Genomic DNA, 17,648 nt, shown 5'->3' on the forward strand with positions numbered 1-17,648 from the left:
AGTTCTATTTTTATAAGAAAATTATTTTTAAGCGAATTAAAAATTTTCCGATGCTCCCTCCTCCTCATATTAAGAATGTTTTTTTAAATCTCATAAGTTTGAATTATTTTTTTATTATTTTATGATTTTCAAATGGCATCGCAAGATCGGTGCTCGTAGTTTAGCCATAAAATATTATTTTATTTACAAATAAAACTACTTGATCAATTTATGTCATTTTTGGTGTACATTATTTTCTTTCCGTCATCGCTACGTGTATTATACTATTCATATATTATATCATACAAAATTTTCCTTATTTTTTGCTTATTTTTAAAGGGGCATTTTAGAGAACCACCAAAAATACTTACCCAAATCAGATTTCCGACTGAAGGCATTGCCATGTTTCCGAACATAGCTTTAAAAAGGCATTCAAAGAACATCACAATGTACGGAACGCATAGAGCACAAATCAGCATGTAGACCCAGCGATCACGATATTCCCAACCCTGGATGAACAAAAGATGGACCCCGAAAAAATATGTTTTAGACACAAATCAATTTGACTTTGAACATTGAAAAAAAAAAAACAAAACAAAAAAATAAAAAGAAAAGAAAACAAAAACAACAATAACACAAAGTTGTTTACTATTTAATGTCTCCAGTTTGATATGTTTTGGAATCTTAAAGTTCGGAATTTCAAATTTCTCATTCAGACATAATATCCACAGTTCGTATAAATTTCTATATGTACTGGCCTGTTGTATTATTTTTCACTCGACTATTCGCAAGTTTCTGCTTTCAATGAGCTTGCTAATATCTTGCAAGGAAACTGAATGTAGACTCGGAGAAAATAAAATTACTTCAACAAGATGTCTGGCTGAACTTGAAAATATCACAAGAGTGCAATGACTGAAGCGTTGTGAACATAATAACAATAGAAGTGATTACAACAGTTTGAAACATTTGAATAGTCTGATTAATAACACATTATCTCAGAAATATTCTCGATTAGGATTAACATTCCTGCAAATTTTCAGTAAATAAATCCTCACGTATTTGTTGCTGAGTGTTTAAGATGTAAAGAAAAACTTTAATGGAATATTCGACTATATATACATCACATGTTTTACAATTATTTTAATAGTGAATGTTCCGACGAACTACAAGCACTTGTACTCCCTCGACGTAAATACCCACGACAAACCCGACAAGCACCAAAATCCCACCCCTACACAGCAGTGATCCCCAGATGTAATAAACCCTTCTACTCCAATAGTTTCTTCTCCAGAACTGTTACACTTTGGAACTTCCGAAATTCTGCTTTCCCAACTGTACTGACATGCAGAAGTTCAAGTGTAATGTAAACAGACATCTTGCTGCTCAACTCCCTACCTAGAATCCCAGCAACGTATGTCCCAGATAGTCGCCCTCTACATCAAAGTGGAATTGTGCTTTGTATGAGGGGAGAGTGCAATAAAAAATAAAATATAAAAAGATTAAAATGACTGGTTTCCATATGACTAAAATGAGATACATTCTGCTGGATTAAATTTCGTAATTAAATTATTTCGTAAAAGAACTTTACAGTAGTTTATACTATAGCATATTTGGTTTAAATCGATTGTAAGTTAAAGCAAAATTTGTAAGTTACGTACATACGATAGACACATGAACAGACAAACAATCACACAATTTTTATGAATGTAGAGATGGAATCGTTTTTATACTTGTTGCCCACATGTTTAACATGCCCGATGGCGAAGTGACAGAATATGACTGATTTAAATCCGTATATATATATATATATATATATATATATATATATATATATATATATATATATATATATATATATATATATATATATATAAATAAATAACTTTCTCGTCGTTTTCGACGAATGAGATTCCGCCACAATGACCGATTTGTTCAGAAATCTACACTGATTATTTGTTTATAACCGTAAAGGATTTGTGTAGAACCAACCACACTTTTTGGTATTATTGCAAATCTTTGTCGATGCAGATGACTGCCATAAAACAGAGCATACATTAGACCTCAGGTTTTTACATCAGAGTTTTTCTTTCTGCTAGATGCATATCATAACGAAGACTGGAAGTGCATCTCTCCTAATAAGTTAAATGTGCCCCCAAATATTAACTTGGTAATTTTTACGACTTGGCGCGGCACACACACACACACACACACACACACACACACACACACACACACACACACACACACACACACACACACACAAATATATATATATATATATATATATATATATATATATATATGTGTGTGTGTGTGCGTGTGTGTGTGTGCGTGCGTGTACTGCGTGCGCGCGTGTGCATGTGTGTGCGTACCTGTATGTTTCCCCTCGCTACATAAATGACCAGACATTAATAATGCCTTACTAATGTCTGTTCATTAATTAATTGTACTCTGTATTACAAGAAACCCATCTGTCTTTATGGTTGTTCTTTACCCGCAAGTAATAATCATATACGTTGTAACTCGTTTCCAACATACAATTTCCATTTCTAATTCATATTGTCGGAATTATTTTATCATTTTATTGTCATATGGAGTTCTGTATTAGTAAATTCATATCGGAAATAAAACAGAATATTCTAAAGGGTGTCCGCAAACTCTAGACACATAATATTATTGGATACCAGTCTTGCAACATCTTTGATTGGTTACAAAAAATAGTAGAGTGTTAACTAGGGAAAGCTGGTTTTGCTCACACTTCGGCTCTGTTGCAATGGGGAAGCACACTAAAGATGTGGCACAAAAAAAATCACTTAGTATTTACATAACTTATATGTCCAGACTTTACGGACACTGTATTATAGCACATGTTAATTGGTGTATGACATTCTATTTATGATGACTATATGTTTGGATTACAGAAACATTGTGAATTTTATTAACAATTTTATGGGTGACATTTGCGTAGAGGGTTACCTTTCATATACAATAAGTTGTTTATTTTGTTAAATACTTGTCTTGTATGTTAACTGAAGGAATTACTAAATGTATGTAGTACAAAAAGTAGGCTTATATATTAATATTGTTTCACTAAGTAAATCTTCGTTATTCTGGGTTCGTGCTTAATGTGACGTAACGTGTATTTCACAATATATTTTGTCTCGTGAAAAATGGAAAAAAAATGACGAATTCCAATTGTTTCCTGTTGCTTGTTTTTGTATCATACATATTACGATCAACTGACCTTTACATCCGTTCGTTATTTTATTTTTCATTCATTCCTATTGCCTACCTGCTCACCGTGTCCGATAGCATTTGTCATCAATAACAAACTAGCTTTGCTGGCCAGGGCGCTGGACAATACACAAACGAACAGGAAGACGTAGGTGAATATCTTGATAGATTTGGCAGCAACGTCGAACCAATTGGTTGTCGTCTCGTAGATTGTCTCGCTTTTTCTCGACACAGTTTTGAACACATCCCACGATGGATGAGTATTACTAAAACAAACAAACAAACAATTAAACAATTAAAACATTAAATAAATGAACAAAAACCCAACTTCTCTGAACTATAAATTAGAATATGGTTTTGGAATAAAATATCTTTATGATCAATTGATTATATTATGTCATGCATCCACTGATCCCCTGACAAAAATGCACTGTGCCAACCGCATTCTGTCAGACTGTGGCATGTAAAAGAAACAAAAACAAAAAATAAAAAAATATGAGATTGATCTTAAAAGAGTATGTAAACATATAAGTTAGAGAATGCCTAAGTGAGAATTTCTGTATTAATAAAACTATCAGAGAAAATTTAAATCCAAAATTACACGGTTCAAGAAGATTTGAAACAACCGCTATCTGAAAAAAGGGCTCGTCTTGAAATATATTATGCAACGTACAGTATTTTACTGTGCAGAAGTTTGACTTTTCAAGTAATCCTTATTATTGATATAAAAAATACTATATATATATATATATATATATATATATATATATATATATTGAATTGGCTTACTAAACTTACATTTTGAATTTGCACTTAAACAACGCTTATATCACGGAGAAAACATATCTTTATATAACTTTTACGCGCGACCATGCCGATATCCTAACCTGAAAATTTAAAAATCGCCGTTGATAACATCGAACAGGTCTTGTTTTTATTACTGCTATCATGCCACAAGGGATCAATAAGATGAAAAAAAAACTGTGTCTGTCCTTATAAAGACGAGATTACGTTGAAAAGTATTTTGATTTATAAATAAATAAATGTTTCTTTATTTTTTAATGTTTCTGCGTTGAATTGGCTTACTAAACTCATATTTTGAATTTGCACTTAAACAACGCTACTTTATATATATATATATATATATATATATATATATATATATATATAATATCACTTGTTTTTTGTCTTCCTCAACACCAATACCCTTCCATTCCTTGTATTGTGACTTCAAAAAATTCCCTAAATACATAACTCACACAATACTCTAAGCAATCTGCATTTCACTATATATATATATATATATATATATATATATATATATATATATATATATTCTATGGGAATTTTAAAAGTGATGCTTCTTACTTTTTACTCCACCGAATGGATCAAATTGCATTGTTATGATGACTGAATTTATGCATTTATGACATGAAATTTTCATCTCTCTATTGCAAATATTGATAGTGTGAGACGCTCTAAAGGTAACCCTTGTCATGGAGGTGCGATAGAAGCAGAAGTGTGTCATTAAATTCGTGACAAAAAGCATTGAGAATGGCGTTGACAATGCAGAAAAATAAATTTCAGATATTTCAGATTAGAAAAGAGCACTCATTTTAATAGCACTGTTCCCGTCTTCGTAGTTCTTGAACTTTAGTTAAAATATAAGGTTTTACCTTTGGCATTACTTATATATATATATATATATATATATATATATATGTATATATATATATATATATATATATATATATATATATACAAACCTAAACACGCTCTCATATGCACATGCGCACGCACGCACACGTATACACATATATGCACGCTAGTAAATATATGGTTGAGTCATGTTTCTTAATTGCCTCTTAGTTTTCAGAAAATATTCAAGGAGTAAGCAAACACTGTCCAATCTTCCACGCTGAAACTTGCTTTGCGCTCCAAATCAACGACAAATAAAATTACATATATTTTAGAAGGATAGCTAATGTCCGTATTACTTTCATAATACGCAAATGCACTTGCGTGTATGTGTGCATAATCCAGTGATTAGATAGCATTTTCGCTAATTATTTGTGTTATACAAACCCTCGTTATCCGTAGCGAAGAAACAAACGCAGCACTAATTTATACGCAAGTATTTCTGTCTTTATACTCGTATTTAACTTTTCGGGTTCGAACTTGACACACCTAAGTTTTCAGTCGTTGTCGTTAACCATTTAGCCACCATCATACCCGGTAAAGTAAAGTTATTTGACAAAATTTCAGATTTAAATGTCAGGGCAAATAGGGTGAAGAGGCAATTAACGTTAGAGTTTCATCTATAACTTTTCGTGTTGAGTCGTTTTCTAGTCATGTGTCTCTACAGCCTAAGTTAATAAAAAGGCACATCAGCACAGATCCAATACCGAGGCTTGATGGCAATGATTCTTAGATGATAAATTACTTCCAGCAATGCCAATAAGTGCAGATTCTACCACACAGAAATAGAGAGTGTGAGTCACCTGATATCTAACTGTAAGGTCCTACAATGCGACACAATGGAGTGTGTAAATATCTCCATTTGACGATCTGTAAAAATTGAATAAGAAATAAGTTATACACCATCCACCATAAATATGCAGTTCCTACGGCTTTGTAGCTTGAAAAATGAAGCTATTAAATCTGGCATAGTGATATGGAACAAGAAGGAGAAAGAAGCAACTTAGTAGAAGTTAGTGTCTTCAATAATACTGGGTTAAACAGAACCGAGAGGAAAACAACGAAATACTAAGGTCTTGTGTACGATATGAAAAGAAACTTGAATCGTCGGAAGATCTCTATCCTTCTAATAATTATAAAAGAAACTGGACTCATCAAAAAGAATTCTGAAACTACTTGGAAAATATATCCGGTGAAGCAGGTGTAAAAGAGATTCAAACAACCGCACTTAAAGAGACGGCTTAAGTCTTTAAAGCAAAATCTCAAGGTCCGCATATGTGAGATATCAGCTGTAGAATGCCTCGTATCCATTTTGAGCAAACTGATAAGAAAATTGAAAAAAAGTCACTTAATGCTTTCGAATATGTCTTTTATACTTACAATCTGCTGTTGGTTTCTAAATTCATTTAAATTTAAATTTTAAAATAACCGAGAATCCAATATGTCTAGTACCTAATGCCTCTCCACGGGACAGAGTTAGACACCCGGGGTCGTTTTTTAACGTTGAGAAAAGGTACGAAAATAAAAATTGTCTCAGTCGTGAAGGATTTCTACTCCCCTAAAAGAGAACGAGAAATGGAAGTGCCATATGTCTAGTATACGTTAATTTAATTCACTACCATTTTTTTACATTCTCATTTTTCTATTAATCTCGAAAAATATAATCGAAAACCCATATCTATATTGCACCTTAATATTAAAGAAATATTTAGTTTTTTTTTTGTCTAAATAGTTTCTTGCATTTTATTTATTTATTCTTGCGTAATGTGGAATGGTAAGGTTACAGTTATACAGCTTCGATATCAATAGCAAGTTGGTTAGGTATTCGTTTACGAATAGTTGGAATTGAAGAAGCTTTCTGATGGATTTATGTTAGATTGGAGTTTAGTATACTATCTCTCTTACGCATGCTCAAAGTTAAAGCTAATTCACCACTTTACACATAACCGCGAAAATTTTTATAATTTTAGAAAAGTGGATTAGTGTAAGTGAAGTGCTTCAACAGAAATGAGATTCAAATGACATCACTTGCATATAATCCATAAAAAGATACGTAAATGTGTATTTTGATAAATGATTCTCACTGAGTTAATATCTATGGTGGATGTGACTAGCGTACCATGGACAGCCAATACAGAACATGGAACTGATAAGTTATCATATTCCCTTATATTTTTGCGTTGGAGTCTGTGAAAAAATGCATGAAACAACATTCTCTTGTAAATATACATTAACTGATATAAATGTATTAAACATTATTATACACTATCTACGTAATATTATTTATCTCTCCATACAATTTATTTAATCAGTTATTTATAAAATAGTTAGAGATTTATCAGTATTAAAACCTCATGAAGTACAAATTTCATTAGATTTTCGTATTAAACGAACCGTCATCTACGCCAATGAATAACATTAACCATGCTGCGCAAGAAATAGAAAAATAGATATCTAACGAAATGTAATAATAAAAATATGTATAATTCATGCGCAAGAATTTGATTTATAAATGTGTAGATAGATATGCTTTGTGTAATTTATTTATAAATGTGTAGATAGATATGCTTTGTGTAATTTATTTATAAATGTGTAGAAAGATATGCTTTGTGTAATTTATTTATAAATGTGTAGATAGATATGCTTTGTGTAACTTATTTATAAATGTGTAGATAGATATGCTTTGTGTAATTTATTTATAAATGTGTAGATAGATATGCTTTGTGTAATTTATTTATAAATGTGTAGATAGATATGCTTTGTGTAATTTATTTATAAATGTGTAGATAGATATGCTTTGTGTAATTTATTTATAAATGTGTAGATAGATACGCTTTGTGTAATTTATTTATAAATGTGTAGATAGATATGCTTTGTGTAATTTATTTATAAATGTGTAGATAGATATGCATTGTGTAATTTATTTATAAATGTGTAGATAGATATGCTTTGTGTAATAACAATTGGAATAATAATAATATAACAATAACAATAACAATAATAATAATAATGATAATAATAATAATGATAATAATAATAATAATAATAATAATAATAATGATAATAATAATAATAACAACAGAAACATCAATACTAGTAATAAAAATTGTTAATGTCAACAATAGCAATAATATTCATAATTGCAACAACAGCATCTCAAACAACATCGGGCGAACTCGGCGATCTTCGACAACAGCAGTGGATTTTGATGATGTTAAATAAAAAAAGAAAAGTGAATTTATAAAACACGAAGATGGCTTTTTTTTTTAAATCCGAAAATTCGGATCAAAATGAATAATGCTATTATAAAAAACAAATATTCTGCACCGTATTTGGTTTTGGATTCGACGTGTTTTCGAATTTCTTTAATGCCGATGCTTCTTAAATGTTTTAACAACACATTTTTATTTTGGACACACACACACACACACACACACACACACACACACACACACACACAATATATATATTTATTTATTTTGGACGCACACACATACATATATAAATAATGAAATGTAAAATTCCAATGACTATATATTTTTTTTATTTATAAAATTGTATATAACTTTACGGTCCATTTTGTACAACCAGAAACACCTAAATCTCTCTCTCTCTCTCTCTCTCTCTCTCTCTCTCTCTCTCTCTCTCTATATATATATATATATATATATATATATATATATATATGAGAGATTTAGTGAAGGGGAAATAGAGATAGATATAAAACATTACGTGATAAAGTAACTGATTTTTAATATAAATCGTTAAACATTATCTTTACTATATTTTATCACAATAGACACCTTGACCATTAAATTTTTGTGTGTCATCTTGTACACAAGATCTCTATATGAATGTTATAGGTGGTAAGTTTATGGGACATTGTAAAAAAATTGTAAATTGTAAGAGAAATGGCGAGAGAACTAAAATTATATAAATAATTAAAATAAAGAGAAAGGAACAAAGCGAAAGAGTGCGATAATGAGGGGGAAAAAGATTATTTATTATGGCATCACAATGTATTTTTAGTTTCTGTAATCCCTTGAATTTGTAATGGAATAGAGTGAATAATTAGAGAAAGAGAGAGAGAGAGAGAGAGAGAGAGAGGACGAGAGAGAAAGAGAGGAGGAGATGGAAAGGAGAAGAGGGATAATGGAATTAGAGAGAGAACAAACAAAAGAGAGATGATTTGTTGTCACATCACAATATATTTTGGCTGTGAAATTCTTTAAATTTATAATGAAACCCTGTAAATAAATAAAACAGAGTAAGTAGAGAGGAAGAGGAGGAAAGACGAAAATCGAGTGGATAGAGAGAGAGAGAGAGGAGATAAGAGAGAGAGAGGGAGGGAGAGAGAGGGCGAAAGAATGAATGAAAGAAAGAGGGTGGAGACAATCAAGGAGAGAGAGAGAGAGAGAGAGAGAGAGAGAGAGAGAGAGAGAGAGATGGTTTATTATCTCACATTACAGTTTGATTTCCTGTAATTCTTTTAACTTTGTAATGGAATGAGGCAACTAATTAAGAAAAGTAGAGAGAACACCCTACGAGAGAAGGAGATGGAGGGGGAGTAAGAAAAAGAGATAGAAGAGAGGGAGGTTGTAGAGAGTGTCAAAGGGAAGAAGCGAAAGTCAGAAAGGAGGTGAGCAATAGAGAAGTGAGAGAATGGCAGAAGAGAGAGAGAGAGAGAGAGAGAGAGAGAGAGAGAGAGAGAGAGAGAGAGAGAGAGAGTAGTGTACATTGCAATGTATGTTGACTTTGTGAAATCCTTCATGTATACGTTAATAAATAATATATTAAATAATATACATATATAAAGGAATACTGCTAATACATAAACATAATGTAGAACAAGGTTAAGTAAATAAAGTAATTGGTACAAAAGAAACTGTTACTGTTGAGTTATTTGTTGATGTGTCAAAAACGTGAGACTTACCATTGTCGAGACATGGTATAAGTTTGCTACTACCGGATCGGTATATCCACTTGTATATTTTTTGTGTATCTTTTTTATTCGTAATTGCAATTCAGGAATCAAAATTAGTTAGCAACTCTACTCATCTCAAGATAATATACATTTGTTAATAGGGTGAACTGATAAGAGGTAAATAATGAAGGCAAGAGTATGTGGAAATTAAGAATAAGAGAGAGTGAGAAAGAGGGAGTTTTAAAGTGACATAGAAACCGAAGCAATTTTTATGATAGAAATTAAGCAATAAGAGAGAGAGAGAGGGAGAGAGAGAGAGAGAGAGAGAGAGAGAGAGAGAGAAAGAGAGAGAGAGAGAGAGCGAGAGAGAGAGAGAGAGAGTGTGTGTGTGTGATAAAGAGAGCGTGTATATGATAGAGAGTGAGAGAGAGAGAGAGAGAGAAAGAGAGAGAGAGATAGAGAGAGTAGGAGAGAGGGTGGGGGAAGCTAGGTCAGGAGAAGATGGATAGGCAAGATGACAAAATAATGAAGAGACAGAAGCAAGTAGATAATGAACATAAAAAAGTAGCATATACAGTTAAGAGGAAGATAGATAGATAGATAGATAGAGAGAGAGAGAGAGAGAGAGAGAGAGAGAGAGAGAAAGAGAGAGATGGAGAGTGAAAGAGAGGAAAAAAGAAGTGGTAATAGAATCGCGAGAGATGAATAAATTAATATTGAGAGGTACGAACAGATTGGGATAGGTAATTAGAGAGAAAGATAAATATGATTATTATTGGCCAACCAAAAAGTAATCGATTAAGATGGAGAAAGCAACCACATGTTAATGCGAAGACATGGGGAAGACAGTGATTGAGTGGTTGAAGGTACGGACCGAGGCCTTGGATGTGCCAAGTTCGAGTTCTGTTCGTTTCACAGAAGGACTTTCATCAAATCCACACTAACCTCTTGGACAGGAACTGAAGAAAATAAGAAGGCTTAGTTTTTTGAATGCCCGGTTAATTTTGACTCATCCCTATATAGATTATAATCAGATAGATATTTTAATTGTTTAATAAGAGAATTTTCTAATTTTCAAAAATATACAGCACGCATTCGATCAGGAATATTTTAAAAAAAATTTAACATCAAAGCAATTTTCATAAGTTAAAAAGTTTGACAAAATTTAAACCAGTTTAACACGTATGCTAATAAGTATATATTTTTTTAATATGTCGTTGATACTGTTAACAACTCTCTCGAAACCTTCCAGAGAGCTCCAACAGGCTTGTCCTTATTTACTTGCCTACTCCATAAGGACATAGTTTGACAAAAGGTCGACTTTTGATGTGTGAAAAATCCAGTTCCTCAAAAGGGGAAATCTGGATGGAGACAAAAATAAAAAATACCCCTCTGGGCTCGCAGCGCAGTAGATAAAGATATTGAAGCTCTACGGCTCTAAGTAAGCATTGTCTTGAGATAGCGGTTTCAATCCTACCCAAGGCAAGCCAAAGGATTATTGGCCAAAACGTGGCGAAACAATAACTATGGGCGGCAGTAATTACTGTGGATAAGTTACAAGACTCAGTATTCCTATCCCGTCGCGGTTAATAAAGGTCAGTTGATGAGTTGGCCGGAAAATGGTGCAACAACAACTATGAAGATGAGGAACACAGTCCGCGAAAAAAAAAAAAAAAAAAAGAATGCACACAAAAATGTCTCAGTTTAGAAGGATTTCCCATCATCGAACGCTGGCAGATAAAGTGTAGTATCATAGATACTATATTATAAATACTATACTTTGCTTTTAAGCAGAAGACCGAGGCTTGCCACCCTTCCCCCGTTGGGAGGCTCACAGGTTGATAGCTCGGGTCGCGCTAAAAATCAATCATATGGCCTTGTGACTACTTGCGTTCCAATGTTATCGTTTCCGCTGAAAGTTTCTTTACATAACCTTAAGTGTTTATTTATTTCTTCTCTTGCGATCTTCGCACATGCGCACTCGTGCCTCTCAAACATTCTCGCCCAAGATTGTTTGTTCACGCTCATCTCCAACCGATATGTAAATATTTCGTTTAACTTTTAACTAAATGATATCTCTACTCGTTTATCGACGTAAATATTAAATTGATCGATTCTTATGACAGGTCATGATAACAGAAAGATAAGAGATGTATCGACTATAAACAGTTAAACTTATTTAATCTCTCTCTCTCTCTCTCTCTCTCTCTCTCTCTCTCTATATATATATATATATATATATATATATATAGTTAGGTATGTGTATATGTTTATATATTTGTGTGTATAGCATTTACTCTTAAAATAATTAACCTAAAATTATTTTTGATTTTTTAACACAACTGCTAACCATAAGTTAGGTAATATGGAATTTATTTGGTTTAATTAATTTTTTATGTTAATGGGTAAAGAAGAGGTGAAACGCTCTTCCAAAAAATTCAAATTTTAAGGAAATCTTAAAAAAATAGGTATAGACATCTCTACTTATATATAAAAGGCACTTTGTGTATTTCTATGCGTGAGTTCGTTTCCTATGGACTCCGGAACGGCTGACCCGATCAAAAGAAAATCACACAAATTTACTTTAAGTGTCTGAGAGTGTTCTTAAGTAGGATTTATATCGGACTACCATCGATAAGTATGTAAAATCGATAATTGAGAACATCCAATGAAAGAAGGAACAGTTCGATTTTGACCAAAATGAACATCACAATTGCATTAGAGAAGTTTCATCACCGGACAAGTAGAATGGCTCGGCGTATAAACTCAATAGTAAATTCTTTGATATGACGAGCAAGTTCAAAATTAATGTTTACCGTTTAGTGCACAACTGAACCATGATCTTTGACTTTTGTATTTTAAACTATAATTGAAACCATTATATAAAATAATTTTATAAAATCAACAGTAGATTCTCTACAGTGCAATGTAGACTACGATGTATTGTACACTAAGCCACTGCGGGGAGACGTGTGATGCTTACTTCTGGTGCACGTGGTGAGTTCCTAACCGAACAGACAATTAATTTATTAGATTGAAGAATGAGCGATTCCACCGAGTTCAATGACAATAAAAGTATTGTAAGTGGAAAATTCATTGATTCTTATTCAATCCCGAGCAAACATCGGGTTTCCCTGCTAGTCAATTAATATATAATCACAAAATTCCGGTTTCTTTGGACAATTTAAAGGCCTTTAGGAGGTATAATATGAACACAACCTCACATTTGAAAATTTAGATATTTCAGCCTTGCATTGAATTTGATCCATAGTAATTATAACAACAGAATATTCTTATTATTTTGACTCTCAAGTATATATCCGACATAGTTAGACCCAGTTAATCAACCAAGAACCACATCACTTAATATAAAAGCATATAAGATATCAACGGATACGCACTCGAGAGTCAAAACAGAGAAAAGAATATGCTGTTGTCCTAGCCCAAGTAATTAAACACCAATTAAGTAAGATTCACTGAATTTCAATTTGTTCCTAAGAACCCTTAATGTTAAGCATGAATTTTAGACATATTTTAAAATAAATAAATCAGTGAATTTTGATCAAAATTGAAATAATAATTTTAGGCACAAGATTTAGTATCATTATATCTTAATCTTGATATTCGTGAGAAGATACAAAAGTGGGACAAAACTGTCGACTTTGCCGACGGATATTTTCCTAAATTAGTGATGAAATTCAAACCTATCAAATAAACTAATAAATTTTACTCTTATTATGAAGGGGGTTTAAAATAGTGATTAATGTTTGTTAACAATAAACAGTTAAACTCCACTTCACTTCAAAACATATGATTGATTCTGTTGTATTATTTGGATTTTTCGGACGAATGTTTTCATATTTCATGTTATTCTCCCGACATTTCGGCCGGTGCATCCTTCGACTTTCTTTAGGGTGCCATATCGAAGTCGAATATTTATGTCGAGCTCGGAAATCTGTACAGAATTATTTATTTTTAATAATTTAATTTAATCCACGAGATGTAACTGGACCCGTGGTGCAACGGATAAAGTGCTAAGAAAGAATCAGTTCTAACCTCCAAAGCGTGACGGTTCAATCCTCAGTACAGACGATACTAAGAATATAATAAGAATCACTTAAGACTTTTATTCAGTCATACTAACGGAACCTTCACACTCTATTCTAGTGAATTAAACGGTTAATTTCCATACTAATTCCCGAGTTCGACATAAAAATCCCCGAGTCGACTAGACATACTAGATGAAAGTTGTAGGCTATATATTTCTTGTTCCGTTCGCACGATTGACTAGAAGTCATAAGTAATTTGTATTTTATTCTTATTTTATATCGCTTATAGTGAGGATTGAACCTTAAACCTCCAGCAGACTGTCACTTGGAATTCATTTTTACTTAACACTTTTATTCGTTGTTTCACATAAAAATGGGTCAATTAAAAAATATAATCGAAATTGCCTGTATATAAACTTGTAAACCAAACCAGAATTATTTACTGTTGTTATATTTGGCCTGGTGAACTTCTGAACTATTTGAAGATTTTTGATAAGATGTAAAAAGTATCTGTTATTTGATTGATCCCCACATTTGTCCTTTGCAATTTCTCTCTTGCAGACGTGATGTTGCTAGTCTCAGTCTTGTTTATAGATATATTATGGCATGTGTTCTTCAGAATTGTCTGATATATTTCCTTCTTCCTTTGTTCCAGCTCGTTTAACTAGTTGGTCTAGTGGTCTGATGCATTTTAATACATCTTAGGCCAGTAGCTTCTTTCCAAGAACCGTAAGCTTGTAGAACTCTTTCCTTTCTGACTGTTTTCCTCCTACATACAGCCGTAGTCTTTTAAAACGTAAGATCAGTCGCCGGCTCCTGTCTCTGTGATCCTAATCTTATGTTCTTGTTAAACCCTTACATCAAGTGGTTTTATGTATTGTCTGGAGCGATTTCCACAAAAACATTAATTTAAAACTAAAAACGTTTAAAATAATCTAAACTATCAACAGTGTTATTGGCGAGCTTAGTAGATGCGAAATATTTAGACACTGCGATCTGAATCGGTTTTGGATAGATAAACGTAGAAGACGACCCTGAGAAATTGAAAATCTTTTAGCAAATAACAACCGCTCACCCTACTCCCTGTCGGCATACATTTTTTCTGTCTCCTTTCTGACGTCATTGTCGTAACAGTGACTTCTCTTTCGATTTTTATTCGTCCACTACATGATCAGCGACTTTCTTTTTTGTTTATTTCCGATTGCAACAGCCGCCATCTTTGTTTGAAGACGTCTTGTCACACGGGGAAAATTTGTCGAGGTAGGTCATTTGGTTCTAACTTTCTCCGAGCCACCACGCCAATATTCACATACACAGCCGTGTGTATGCATGCAGTTACATGGATCACAAAACAAGCAAACAATTTTGGTCATTGATCCACTTAGAACTCATAATCTACATATTGCCATAACAATTGGTTGAGAGTTGGTATATGAGCCCAGGCCAGATTATCAAATTCTGTATTATATGACGTAATTTCCGATAATTCGTATTACTCAGACTACTCTTCTCATCTTCAATATTTTTTTCACAATATTTCGGCCGATGTAACCTCCGGCCTTCTTCAGGTATATTTTGTTTAATTCGAGAATCTTTCTGTCGAACTCGGGAATATGCACGAAATTGCGAGCGGAACCATTTATTTAATCCACGAGGGGTAGCATGCCTTTATTCCGTCAGCCACAACCAAATAGAGTAGACATCCTAAGTAATTCGCTATTGTATTCTGAACCTTCAACTTCTAGAAGAGTATCACTTACAACTAAATTTTTGTTAAATACTTTATCCATCACTCTACTCTTAGTTGTTACCATTTTAAGAATATTTCGGCCTTTGCAGTCTCCGACCTTCTTCGGATGATTTTTTTTAGACATTAATCTGTTGGAAATTTCAAACTAAATACTTTATTTAAACCGTTTTGTGATATGTAGCCTCAGTTCATTTTTTCTCAATTCCCTTCACTAGGGATTATATCCACATTGTCCCTGTATGATTAAACCTATAATATTTATTAATCACTAACTTTATCTACTCAGCCATGTGGCACTCTAAAAATAGTTTTCGGGATTTATAAGCACTCGTGGATAATTTATGAAGATTTGGATGCCAGTATTTGATAATTTTTCTATATGTGTCATGTTCTATAATTACATTGCACCCAATTAGACTTAGGAACTCCTGCACGAGGCAGTAAAAGTATACATTCGTTTTTAATATTATGCCAGGTCCATAACATCCTTTTAGCTTCGTTCAGTTACAATCAAATCTTTCTTCGATTGTCTACTTCCAATTTATTTTTCTCTTTCTTTTCTTTTTCTATCAGGGGCCTATTGGAACACTTGGTTGGCAATTCTCTCTATCCAATATTAGAGTATGATGTTACCTATTGAATAGTTCGATCTTTGTTCGTAATTCGATCGTTCCATTACGATCCCCGGAATCTTAGAATTTTTCTTTCGTTGTATTAATTAGTCGTAATTATTATTACTACTATTTTTGCTAAAACATATAATGATAAAATTATATCGATCAAGGCAACGTTTTAAAATCAGTGTAGTCTCTGGGTTAATTTTACGAATTTCTCTTCTGCCGTCTATCAAAAAAAATACTAAAGAAGTGAGAGAATTTATAAATGATCCTGGAAACTGAAAGACACTATCCCTCCCTGTTTTTGTCATATCTCACTTGAGCACTCAATATGCGTTTCTGATGTCTAAACATGAAAATTGGATTGCAATATTGATACTGAAAGACATGCAAAGAAGAGTGACACAAATAATACAATAAAATATTACAGTTTGGAAAAACAACATAATTTAGTAGAAAAGAAAATACAATACTTTCATTAAAACTTTAAAAATAATTAATGCCACTTTTAATTATGATGGCTTTTAAAATAAAATCCATTAACAGGTTAATTTATTTTCCTAATTGAGTAATACGTTTTAATTAAGCTCGCTAACAGATTTGTGTGGAAAGCACTGTGAGTCTTCTGTAGGGTCCCACAAGTGGTATGCTCATAGTAGAAAAGTTCTGCGCAAGGATTTTGAAGGTTGTATTGAGAATAAATATAAAAAAAGAAATGCTGCATTTAGAAGCTTCTTATAGTAAAGGAGTGGGGTTTTGTTATTAGTCGGCTAAGTGATATTTACATTGAGGATGACAAGGGCAGTAAGTTAATCGGAGCACACTTCAAAGAAGTACTTGTAAAAGAAGCACACGAATGTTACTCTGCAGCTATGCGGCAACAACACTCCATATACTGGCGAATTTTGTCCTCATTCAAATCCGAGAATCAGATATAAATGTTTATCAGGCGTACAAGGCAAACCGATCTACTAACAGACGGACACAGTTTTGTATAAAAAGGTTAACAAAAATTTGATAAATTTAAAAAAATAAAAGTTTGACAAAATGGAAACCAAACATTGTTCAAACTTATGTTCCTGAATTTTGGGATGAGTTGTGTTATTTGGATTATTAAGACGATTGCACTCATCTTGAGAACCACATCATATATATATATATATAAAAGCATATAAGATATCAACGGATACACACTCGAGAGTCAAAACAAAGAAAAGAATATGCTGTTGCCTTAGCCCTAGTAATTATACACCAATTAAATAAGATTCACTGAATTTCAATTTGTTCCCAAGACCCCTTAAGGTTAAGCATGAATTTTAGACATATTTTAAAATGAATAAATCAATGAATTTTGATCCAAATTGAAATAAGAAGTCCCTAACCCTGTCTGTAACAGA

The 17,648-nt window shown here is 32.6% G+C and overlaps 1 protein-coding gene across 1 annotated transcript in view; it reads right to left on the reverse strand.

Moving 5' to 3' along the window:
* LOC145276641 (chitin synthase chs-2-like) overlaps positions 1-17,648 on the reverse strand; it is a 270,308-nt gene that overhangs the window by 51,018 nt on the left and 201,642 nt on the right. Inside the window, exons 19-22 of the mRNA XM_080127832.1 lie at positions 13,860-13,869; positions 4,391-4,401; positions 3,272-3,479; positions 351-488 (exon numbers count right to left, since the gene is read on the reverse strand). Coding sequence (XP_079983958.1) covers positions 351-488; positions 3,272-3,479; positions 4,391-4,401; positions 13,860-13,869 — 367 coding nt within the window. The remainder of the gene's footprint in view (positions 1-350; positions 489-3,271; positions 3,480-4,390; positions 4,402-13,859; positions 13,870-17,648) is intronic.

Source organism: Euprymna scolopes, chromosome 5, assembly GCF_053919585.1.
Source record: "Euprymna scolopes isolate OS-2025 chromosome 5, ASM5391958v1, whole genome shotgun sequence".
NCBI classification, from domain to species: Eukaryota; Metazoa; Mollusca; class Cephalopoda; order Sepiida; family Sepiolidae; genus Euprymna; species Euprymna scolopes.